Raw genomic sequence first — 12,621 nt, 5'->3', positions numbered from 1 at the left:
ATTGACCTCTTTAGAAGTCTGAAATATTTTTTTATACATATATATTTTACTAGCAACCCGCCCCGGCTTCGCTCGGGTGCAGTGCTGAGGAAAAAAGAAATTATTTACGACGTCATATTAAAAACCTCAAAAATAACAGTATTTCTCCACTATTTAATGGATGCATATAAACCTTCCTTGTGAATCACACAACAAAATCCGTTGCGTAGTTTTTAAGATTTAAGCGTATCCCTATGTACGGTCACGAGCATTGTATAGAATAGAATAACTTTATTCCCAAAACATGCAGTACAATAGTAAAGAAGATAAAGATAAGTATACAAATCAAAAATACACTGCCAGGGAAAAGGGACTGACTCAGCATGTTGTTGCGAAGGATAGTAGAAATACCACTCTTACCAACACTAATATTCTGCCGCTACCAAAGTTACGCTTATAAATACTTTGAACTATCGTGCCAACAAAAAAGTGTCGGGATTTGCTTACAATAAATAAGAAAATAAGCAAATATAATTATGAAGGAAATATATGAATTAAGGGATTACGAAAAATATGAAAAGTATTAGTCAAAGGTAGATAGTATGCCAAGGGGTTAAATTATACATAATACACTTTGGTACCATGTCACATTAACTTTTTTGACAAATTGAACTATAACGCTCACTAAATGTCAAATATGTTAGTGCGACAGAGTCCTAAAGTGGGTACATTATATTGCTCATGACTGTACATAACCCCAAAAAAGATGAATTTAATTTACTTAGCCTATGTTAATCTGTGCTAATGCTGGATATTTTTATCCAGGAACCTGGTATCCGCGAGTCAGGACGGCAAGCTGATAGTCTGGGACAGCCACACGACCAACAAGGTGCACGCGATCCCGCTGCGCTCGTCGTGGGTCATGACGTGCGCGTACGCACCCTCCGGCTCGTACGTCGCGTGCGGCGGCCTCGACAACATCTGCTCCATCTACAGGTACGACAGTTTACTTACAAAGAAAATTTTTTTAGACATAATTAGGTACCTACTGTAGACGACAGGTCGTGACATGATCCAGTAGCATGTATCAAAGATTTGGAGTCGCTTCAACACGTTTATTCTTCAACTCCATATTATTATAACTATTAAATACAGGGTGCCCTCTGCACCAGTTCCCAGGTGGTATAGCCGAGCTGCATTATGCGACGGATGCAGCAGAGACTTGGTTAAGGGAGCTTAAGTTGGATATTTGATCCACGCAGGATATTTTATTTTTGTCTGCCATACGCAATAATAATAGGGTGTTAGCATTGGTGTTAGTGACATCGTAACGAAAGCTTTGAGGGATGATTCAGACCATGATTCTGAATTGATATCAAGTGGAATTTTCCGTCGCAAAAGGATGGAACTAAAAATATAAAAAAAAACACTCAAATTTTAATGAATTGTCCGACAGGAAATTCCACTTCATATCAACTGAAAATCATGGTCTGAATCATCCCTCTCAGTATTCGTTACGGTGTCACTAACACCCATACATACTTGTATGGCTAGCTTATGTACTTGTGTGGGGTGTAAGTGATATCGTAATGAATACTGAGAGGGATGATTTACCTCATTATTCTGAGTTAATATCAAGTGGAATTTTCCATCGCAAATGTATAAGTATACTTGAAAATAATTTAAAAAGAATTAAAAAGATCTTGAATTTTGCGACGGAAAATTCCACTTGATATTAACTCAGAATCATGGTCTGAATCATTCCCCTGCAATATTCGTTACGATGTTACTAACACTTTGTGTGATCAATCACTAATTGTACTGAACTAGATGTTCTATTTCAAAGAAGTGGAAATAGTTAATACTATGTAAAAAATCGTAAAGGACCCATAAAAAAAAATAAAAAAAAATATATTAATTTATTTTTGTAAATCAGTTACAATTATTGGACAGGTCTCCCCAGTAAGTAATCAGATACTTGTGTTGGGAATGACCCGCAACTTCCCTTAAGGCTAGGTAACTACAGTTTTACAGATAATTGAGCCTCTTAATTTTATTTAGATAACAACTAGTTTAGATAATTTAAGTTAGTGTTTAATTTATAAGTAAGTTATAATTTTTGATGTAGGTAGGTTTATATTTTAGTTACATGCGTGTGTATATGTGTGTGTGTGCGTGTGCGTGCGTGTGTGTATAGAAATTGTACTAACAGTGTCATATTACTCACAGCCTGAAGACCCGCGAGGGCAACGTGCGCGTGTCCCGCGAGCTGCCCGGCCACTCGGGATACCTGTCCTGCTGCCGGTTCCTGGACGACAACCAGATCCTCACCAGCTCCGGGGACATGACCTGGTAACTATCATCATCATGTCGTCCAAACCGTATCCGGCGACGGCGACTCCTAAATATCTATACCGGGTCGTTGTTGTAGTGGGCTCTGATGTGGCTGGCGAAACCGAACTTCGACTTGAACTTGACTTTTGACTATACCACAGTCCGGGACACTACACATTCTTCTTATCGTGTGGGTTGTGAGGTAGAATACCAACCTCATCAACCCTGGTGCCACGGTTACAATTGAGCCGCCAAAGGCCCCTGACATGGCTCATGTAACGATTACTCACTTACATCAGTAAATAGTAACCGGGACCAACGTCTTAACGTGTCTTCCGAAGCACGGAACAACACATTGACATTATCGTACACGCGCAAGTGTGTATGTAACGTCTGAAGTCCATACGATTGAATACGATAGTAAGACCGAAGGGGGTGAGGTAAACCTAGCTCAAGCGCTGGTGGGGAGCGGAGAGTTGCCATTCTATACGATTCTTGATTTACTTTTTTTTTTGGCGCTCTGCCTCAGTGTGGCGCGCTGGAGGAGATATTCTATTTATAATAAGCTGATATTGTTATTATTAAAACCTACCAAAAGGAAATCAAACATACTTTATTGTACATAAATAAAACATACATACATACATAAACTCACGCATATTTCCCACCGGGGTAAGCAGAGACTATAGAATTCCATTTGCTTCGATCCTGACACACTTCTCTTGCTTCCTCCACATTCATCAATCGCTTCATACACGCACGCCGGTTCAGAGTAGATCGTATTGAACCTTTTCTAAGGACATCTCCAATTTGGTCAATGTAAGTCCTGCTCGGTCTTCCTCTGCCAGCCCTACCATCAACTTTCGCCGCACAAACCATACAAACTCAAAAGAAAACTTCCGTTTTCTTAAAAAGTATCACATTTGACTATTTTTTTTTATTTAATTATTTAATAACAATATAAGACCATTTACAATTTTAAAGACATTCGCCAAACTGAAAGACAGTTTGTTGGCGAAATCATGCACTCATTACTTGCGAGTATTTACTTATATCTATTACAGCAAGTTTTAAACTTAATTCTTAAATGCTACAAATCTACCAACTATTCAATATGTTCATCAAATGACTTCAATAAAAACAGCTTTAATTTAGTTTTAAAGAGTGGCTTACTACAACATTCGTTTTCGAACTCAATACTATTAAATATTCTTGGAACAAGGTATTTTAATATTCTCTCGCCATAATAATTGTTAGCACACTACTAGATTGTCAAGTAGCCTGTTGCTCAGTGTTGCCCTGAATTTGAATGACTTGTCCCGTCCAGCGCCCTGTGGGACATTGAGACCGGACAGCAGTGCGGGCAGTTCACCGGGCACACGGGCGACGTGATGTCCCTCTCGCTCGCTCCCGACCAGCGCACGTTCGTCTCCGGCGCCTGCGACGCCAGCGCGAAGCTGTGGGACATCCGCGACTGCCAGTGCAAGCAGACCTTCCCTGGGCACGAGAGCGACATCAACGCTGTTACGGTGAGTAATAATAACACCGACCTTGCTATAGAAATCCAAACACGGTGGCAAGTAAGAACTGTTAAAACGGTACCCATCGTTGTATCCACTACAGGCGTCATACCTAAAATCGAATATATCTTTATTCAGTAGGTAACATAGTTACACTTTGAATTGTCAATTTTTACATAACGAACGTCTCATCCGCCTAAAACTACTGCAGCTTCTCACAACCTGTATAGCCGGGGAAAAGAAGCTGCAAGAAAAACCTCTGCACAGGGTCCTAGACGTTCTTTTAAAAAAATATATAAAATATTGTTATACAATTGAGTAATTTAGCTGCCTAATATCAGTTCTCAGACAGTTAATCACATGCATTCATATCTTCTAAATAATCACTAACTTTATAATAACCTTTTTTGTAAAGTTATTGTTTAACTACTGTCTTAAAACAATTGAAAGGCAAATTCTGAATGTCCTGGAAAACACTCCACACTAGTCCCCAAACTCTCAACATGTATCCATCCACACTCACGCTTCTTCAAAAGGCAGTAATTCTAAATACATGCCGCATCGTCAGGAAGTTTTTATCGCTATAATAATAAAAAAAAAGTTTATTCACGTAAAACCGTGAGTCGAACGTACTGGGATTATTTTCCCCTTCTTCTATCGTGTGGGGTTGTGAGGTGGATTACCAACCCCATTGTCGCGAACTCTTTAGTTGGGCAGCGACTGGCTGGTCTCCGACCTGTCATGGAATGACATTTTTATTTTATCTTTTGATACATGTTTTCTTTTCTTGTTGACTTTTCTGCGGTGTTCCCTTACTGTTTATTTTTTTATATTTTAAGGTTTAAGGTTTAAGATACTTTATTTCTCAAAAGAATACATTTGATTCGCTTACTGAGAAACAATCAATTTCATAATATAGTAGTTTAAACAACATTGGAATTGGACTAAGGTAGGTAGGTACTTAAATAACATTCCGAGACTTACTATACTAATTAGTAGGTATCTGTGTTCTACATGCGTTGACACTTTAATTGTTCCATCCACCAGCAACACAAGATTCACACTACGATTAAAACCATTAATAATGTATAAGAATGTGAGCTTTTAATGCCTTTTTAAAGATATTTAGAGTTTTAGTATTTTTAATCGCAGTGGGTATTTTGGCTTTTCTCTTTTAAGTATTTCATTTTATTAAGTCCGTTACGTCCATTACGAGAAGCTGCAGTAGTTTTAGGCGGATGAGACGTTCGTTATGTAAAAAATTATCGATTCAAAGTGTAACTATGTTACCTATTGAATAAAGATATTTTTGAATTTGAATTTAACCGCTTCTCTCCGCGCAGTTCTTCCCGTCGGGCTACGCGTTCGCGACGGGCTCTGACGACGCCACCTGTCGCATGTTCGACATCCGCGCCGACCAGGAGCTCGCGATGTACAGCCACGACAACATCATCTGCGGCATCACGTCCGTGGCCTTCAGCAAGTCGGGCCGCCTGCTGCTCGCTGGCTACGACGACTTCAACTGCAACGTCTGGGACTCCATGAAGAGCGAGCGCGCCGGTAAGTCATAACTTTTTTATTGTTAAATTGGTAAGTACAATTTTATTTCTTACAATATCAACCCGCCAAACTGTTACGTTTGATGGCGAGATGCGCTTATCTAATAAACATAAATTTCTACTCACCTAGATAAATAATAAAATAGAAAAACCATAACAATCAAGGTAACTTACAATATATAAGGTCCAAGAAACCCATCGCTCAGTTTTGACGTGACTTATTAATAATACCGAGACCGAGAAGGACTTACGATGACCAAATTGGAGATGTCCTTAGAAAAGGTTCAATACGATCTACTCTGAACCGGCGTGCGTGTATGAAGCGATTGATGAATGTGGAGGAAGCAAGAGAAGTGTGTCAGGATCGAAGCAAATGGAATTCTATAGTCTCTGCTTACCCCGGTGGGAAATAGGCGTGAGTTTATGTATGTATGTATTAATAATAATAATAAAAACACTTTATTGCACACAAATTCACAAAACATTTACAGGATAAACTTATTCTAAGGTGGGCAAAGGCGGCCTTATCGCTAAGAGCACTTTTTTTTACGTGACTTATAGTAGATTTGCCATGAGATGGCATTAAGTACTTGGCCGGAACAGGTAAGTTATCATCATCATCAATTTAAAGGCCACGCTCTTGTCGGTGCAGCATTTTCCATGCTACTTTTTTAAGGAAAAATAAGGCAGTGGTTTCCCTCTTGCCTTCCGCCCCGCAGTACTTTGTCTGACGCGAGTGGGATGGTGCCCAGAGTAGTCTATTACTTTTCTTAACTCACAAACTGTACCTACCCCCTTGGGAATTGCGAGACATTCCCGCCACAAGTATCCCAGGATTACTTAATGGGAAGTCTCGGCCACCATGTAACTAAAAAAACTGTGAAATAAAGAATATTTTATTTTTATATTATTCAGAAATAAGAATCATTTATTCAACGTAATTATCATGGATAAACTTGTTGAAGGTCAATGTAACATTTTTGAATTTACGTCATTTCGCAAGGTGTTATGACTGAGGAGAAGAAATGACAAGAAACTGCAACAGCCATATATCTTTTAAAAACCAATGAGGGTATACGTTACAAATTATTTAATAACTTTCAAATTCAAAAATATCTTTATTCAGTTGTTAGCATAGTTACACTTTGAATCGTCAATTTTTACATAACGAACGTCTCATCCGCCTAAAACTACTGCAGCTTCTCACAACCTGTATAGCCGGGGAAAAGAAGCTGCGAGAAAAACCTCGGCACAGGGCCCTAGACGTTCTTTAAAAATATATATATATATATATTGGTATACAATTGAGTAATTTAGCTGTCTAATATCAGTTCTCAGACAGTTAATGCATTCATATCTTCTAAATAATCACTAACTTTATAATAACCTTTTTTGTAAAGTTTTTGTTTAAATACTGTCTTAAAACAATTGAAAGGCAAATTCTGAATGTCAATAGGAATCTTATTGTAAAAACGTATACATTGCCCTTAATTAATTGCCCTTAACTAGAGAAACATATTTTTACTAACCAGGATCATTTTCCGCAGGTATCCTCGCCGGCCACGACAACCGCGTCTCCTGTCTCGGGGTCACAGAGAACGGCATGGCGGTCGCCACCGGCTCCTGGGACTCCTTCCTGCGCATCTGGAACTAAACACCCCCCGCCCCCAACACCCCCAACACACCCTACCCCCCCGACACACCCGGTGGAAGAGTGGGAGCGTTAGGAATTGCGTTTGGGAGATACCCGCGAATGAAATTGGATACTTCAAAAAAATATATATCTTAGGTCCGGTGGATAACTGTAATAACTAAATCCACTACTTCTACCTAAGGCTGAACTTGTATGCCTGCAATAAACCTGACATCAAGGTGTGACATTCGACCTTTACAACCCAGTCGATAGAAGTCTATTAGACGATATTATACTCGATAAATTGATCACGACTCACGTTTTAGTTGTGTGATATGCGGCTAAAGGTGCCGTGCTGCTATTAGCTTGATAAGTCACAAGAGATCCTGCAACAAAACGTGACAGCTACACAGCCACTGTTACCATCAATACCATCTGTCAAGATGTTGTGGCCAATGATGATGCAATGTGTGCCAGAGAACACTTATCCAGGCAGTAGTCCTGTCCTACATTCCTTGTCTCTTACTATCCCTTCGGGAGTATAATTATGCATTTAATTGAATGAGACAAAGTAAATAAACACCAAAATTCACGGGTAGCTCCCCCCCAATCCAAAGCTCCTAACGTTATCACAAAATGGGCGCGAAAATTGAAGCCACGAAATGGCTGCCGCCACAAAATGGCGGCGAATGCACGGGGTCTAATTTATAATTTTATATTTGGAACGCGTCTGAAGTGCGGTGTGAATGGGTGGCGTTGTTTTGGCGATTTCGTCCCACGTTTTGGGGGCAAAAAGTGTCAAAAACTAATACTTAAAAAGTTTTTCAACTAGGTAAAGTCTGACGGAAAAGGGTTTCCGTCGAAATGACTAAGGTGTTAGACCATTTTTGACCTCAGTGTCCAACCCATTTTTGCCCCCCAAACGGCAGGTCACCAAAACGTTTTTCAAAACTTAGCTTGAGCTGAAGATTTCTACAAAGCAAACAGCACAAATTGCCCCTGTAATAAAGATACTTTCTTCTTAACAGGGAAACGATAGCACACTTTGCTTTATTTATTTAAAAAATATATTTGTAGATGATAATTTCTCATTGGCTGTTTAATGCAGAATACGTTTTGAACGAGGGAAGTAAAAACTGTCTCTTTCTACTTGAATACATCCCGTAAGAATGACAAGGATAGAATGAGTAATTTTCAAAAAAATATTCTTTTCTAAATCTACCATTCTTAGTGTTGCCAATTTAAAATTGTAATTTCTACTAAAATGGTAGTTTCTAAATAAAGGAAAAGAATAATATAAGAGTGCACAACTCGTTTCTAAAACGTAATCTGTTTTTATTACAGTCTGCGGAAGCATTTAAACTACCATACGAATGTTGTAGTTTATATAAAAAAAATGTATGGCCGATGTATGTATGTATGTGTGCGTCAGTCTGGTCCATGTTCACAATTACACATTTATATAATAATGATACTGAATGTAATATTACAATGTTACTGTGTGTCGATTATAGATTCGACGCGTTGTTGGTAACACCGCCGATTTTTTTTCTTTGTATTGGTGAGTATTTTTCTTTATACGTATTTAAAAAAATATATTATTTTCATTCTACGAAAAAATGTTGTATAGTACTTAGATTTTTTTTTAATATTTGATTAGCTGTCTATGGCATAATGGTACAAAAGTCTGACGAAGTAACCTTAACTTTTGTATTTTTTATTAGATTTTTTTTATAGTGTTTCTAATATCAACAGTCTCATGAATAGTTTACATATTTACATTAAAATAATAATAATAATTGAGGATACTATCAAAATAAGTTGACGTTTGGAAGTATTTCTGTTTCACCTTTTGCGTTAAAGCATGGTGCGTTGGATAGTTGTTAGAATGGTATCATTTTTGGCGTCTCTTTCGCACTAGGGTATCACAACCCCGACACTTTTACCGTGTGCCAGTTTACCGCGTTTTTTCTAAGTTTATTTATTTATTATGGACAACTTACAAGCTACACTCTGCACTTGCAAAGTTACAGACAGTAAAAAAAAGATTAAGAGCTAGCTCAATTACAAGTAGTCACAGCATGCACAATCAAGTGAACAAGAAAAACAAGATATAAACTATATTAAAAAATAAAAAATAGTCATAATTTAACAAAAAGCAGCCAGTGCAATATTTTTATATGCATTTAAGGGCATAGTAATGTCAAGATCATGATATCTGGCCAACACATTATACAATCTACACAACCTGGAAATAGTAGCATATTGACCCAAATCTGTTCTAGATGGGTGGAGTTACAAAGTTTTCTTCTTTCCGATCTTTAGGGAATAAATATACATAGACACATAAATAGCCTATATACGTCCCACTGCTGGGCACAGGCCTCCCCTCAATCAACTGGAATAAATATAACACTATGATTATGCATTCAAACGCTGCGCAAAGGGTTATAGTGTGAAAATATAACCAAAGCAATATGTTTGTTTACTCAAATTTTATGGGGAACTATCAAAATTTAAGAACACTCGACAGTAGCGACACCTGATGGGAGAAATAGGCAGTTTTTATCCTCATTGGCTCTAGGCTGGGAGTTACTGTTCTATATGTAGTATTATTCTTGATTTTTTTTTGTCTCACGCACCACGCTGGAACGCAAATAGTGACGTAGCTGCGAATGGTCCACAAAAATATTGTATTTTTTTATAAATTACTGACATCTACCTTTCTTCTAATTCCAGATAATACATCGCAGCAGTAACGAGATAAAATCAAACTATTATGATTAAAGAACCAAATATTATTATTAAAGTAACGTGTAATTTATTGAATGAGAATTTTTTTCGTCTAACTGTCTGGTTAAGTTATGATTTAACTTTGTAATGCGCTGTCGGGACTATGTACTCAAGGAAGTAAAAAAAGTTTTGTAACCGTCTCGCACGCTCTCATGGATTACTATATTGGGTAGAGTGAGAGGGGTGAAGGTTGCTTGCCGCTTAGCGATTTCCACCAGCCATTTTTCTTTATATAACTTGAGTATGTAGTAACGATTGCATATAAATGTTAGTTATAGTAATCACCCGTTTAATATTAAGCGCAGTGATTTATAATAGAAACATCCCTTCTCTCCGAAATTATTGTCTTTTTTTGTTTCGATTGTATAGTCGGCCTTTATACGCGAATGGGACAGTCAAAATTTGTATGGAAAATCTTTTTTTGTGAAATACTACTTGTGTCATACAAAAATGCCTAAAGTATGGTGTAAATATGAATTGTAAAGAGTGCCATAATTCGCTGCAAATTAATGTTACTAGACGGAAAATGATGAAAGTTTTCCCTTCGCGCATAAAGGCCGTTAGACACTGACTTTCCACGAAAAATGTTGAAGCGAAGCTTTAAACTAATTTATTTACTTTGACAAATCCAATATATTGATTTCTTACTGTACATTTTTTTTCTCATTGTAAAAACCAATTCCACCCTCATTGTCGTACGCACATAGTATATTAGTTTTTACGATAATCAGCATTTTAAAAAACAATAAAATGTCGATTGCTCGAAAAGTATAATTTGAAAAAGTCCGCACAATTTTTTTAACGTTTTTTAAAACGCACGAATGTTTTATTGATTTAAAGACGTACTTTAAAATCGGCATTTATTTATGCAATTTTATAGCGCTTTGAGATTGTTTTTATTTAATTAATTTCAAAAATTGGAGGGAATTACGTACGGGTTTAGTAAGTTTTGTAATTTGCACAAAATCCTAAAATTTTCAAAACCAAAGGAAATTTTGTAATCGGTCGGTTCTTGTATAGTAACACTAAATTAAATATATATAAAAAAAATAACGTCTAATTTGGACTCAATGCAGTTCAGGGGAGTTAAAATGGCCACATGGAAGCAATTCATCTAAAAATGCAATATTGCAATTTGACATTGAAAGTAAGTGTGCAATGCAAACAAATGTCAAATAGCAATATTTCTTTCTTGGATGAATTGCTTCGATGTGGCCATTTAACCCCCCTGGTCGTAAAGATCAAAATGGCCATATTAAAGCATCCAAATGGTCGGTATACGCTATTCGTAAGCATTGGTATGGATCAAAGGATGAGTATCTCAAAATCATCACAAAACAGTACTTATACTACATTTTTTACCTTTACCTAATACCCATTTACCATTTTACCATCATGCAAAGTTCATTAACATTTTTCGTACACAATCCTTTATACAACTTATCAAAATACACTTTTTTGAGATAGGGACGGTAACATCGCGTCCCTAAGTTCATTTTACTAGAATAAGTTAGCATAAGAATATAAGGGTTTAAACATAAAATAAGCATTTTTAACTTCGACATTCTGTGTTGCTAGTGCGAAAAATACGCCATTTTCTTTATGGGTAACACTAATTTCGTACAGTTTTCTTTGCAGTATTGTAAGCAAGAAATGAGAATTTTTTTTTTTAAATTGCGCTTTTTATAATTTTTAATTGATGGATGGTTGTCACTGTTATTTTTCGTTTTTGGGTGAATATAAAAATTTCAAGTTTGGTGGCGGAATTTCATATTATTGTTTCGTGAAAAATTAGGTTCCGACATGAAAAAGGTCCAAAAGGATCCTCGGTTCCGACATGAACCCGATTTTTCACGAAAAAATTATATGACAGTTCGCCACCAAACTTGGCACATTTTGATATTCACCCTTTTGTATGTAAGCCTTTTATTAGGTAGGCAGTATGTAGGTGTAATGTAAGTCAGGCGCGTATGGACATTGGGCCAATACAGTTGGATATATCAATATATTATTTTAAAAAATCCGATGATAAATAGACCATCCTTTATATTGAAGTGTTGGTGTGTCTTCTTTCTTCTCTGCGAACGATCTCCGTGGTCCAGTGGTTGAGCGTGGCTGGCGGTGGGGATATACCACAATATGTAGGACATCACAGGCTGATCACCTGATTGGCCGAATGCTTCGGAAGTTTTTACTGATGTAAGAAAGTAGTCGTTACATGAGCCACGTCAGGGGCCTTTGGCGGTTCAATGGTAACCCTGTCAGGGTTGATGGGGTTGGAACTTCACCTCACAACCGACACGATAGAAGAGAAGAAATTGAAGTTTTTATTTTAGAAGCATAATCCTAGTTGATCTACCATAAGTTGGGGCTGCCCCGGCTCTGCGGCGCGTCAGGAATGTTCGCGCAGGCACCGCTTGCTTTCATGCGAATCATGCGCAGGTGAGGTGCGCAGAGCACGGGCTAGTTCCAATATCCTTTCCATCAATTCCAATATCCATCTTACCTTTTTTTTAATATCCATCCTAGAATCGTAGGTTCAGTAAAACCAGATCAGGGGGTCTAAAAATGTCGCGTCAGCAAATGTCAAATAGCAATATTGCTTTTCAGGTGAATTGCTTCAATGTGGCCTTTAACATCCAGACCAACTTAAGTCCTTTTGGTACCGGTTGCTACTTATGTAAGTACGTAGTTACATGAGCCATGTCAGGGGCCTTTGGCGGATCAATAATGACTGCCACCAGGGTTGATGAGGGTAATCCACCTCACAACCCACACGATAGAAGAAGTCCTTTGGAATCCA

The 12,621-nt window shown here is 37.7% G+C and overlaps 1 protein-coding gene across 1 annotated transcript in view; it reads left to right on the top strand.

Moving 5' to 3' along the window:
* The window catches only part of LOC126377749 (guanine nucleotide-binding protein G(I)/G(S)/G(T) subunit beta-1), a 38,102-nt gene extending 27,632 nt beyond the window's left edge, over positions 1 to 10,470 (top strand). The window contains exons 4-9 of the mRNA XM_050025558.1: positions 805 to 975; positions 2,209 to 2,331; positions 3,641 to 3,842; positions 5,177 to 5,393; positions 6,940 to 8,586; positions 9,765 to 10,470. Of these exons, the coding sequence (XP_049881515.1) occupies positions 805 to 975; positions 2,209 to 2,331; positions 3,641 to 3,842; positions 5,177 to 5,393; positions 6,940 to 7,046 (820 nt within the window). The 3' untranslated portion in view covers positions 7,047 to 8,586; positions 9,765 to 10,470. The remainder of the gene's footprint in view (positions 1 to 804; positions 976 to 2,208; positions 2,332 to 3,640; positions 3,843 to 5,176; positions 5,394 to 6,939; positions 8,587 to 9,764) is intronic.
* Positions 10,471 to 12,621: the final 2,151 nt, after the last annotated feature.

The sequence above is a fragment of the Pectinophora gossypiella genome, chromosome 24 (genome assembly GCF_024362695.1).
Source record: "Pectinophora gossypiella chromosome 24, ilPecGoss1.1, whole genome shotgun sequence".
NCBI classification, from domain to species: domain Eukaryota; kingdom Metazoa; phylum Arthropoda; class Insecta; order Lepidoptera; family Gelechiidae; genus Pectinophora; species Pectinophora gossypiella.
This window is presented reverse-complemented; position numbering and strand designations above follow the sequence as displayed.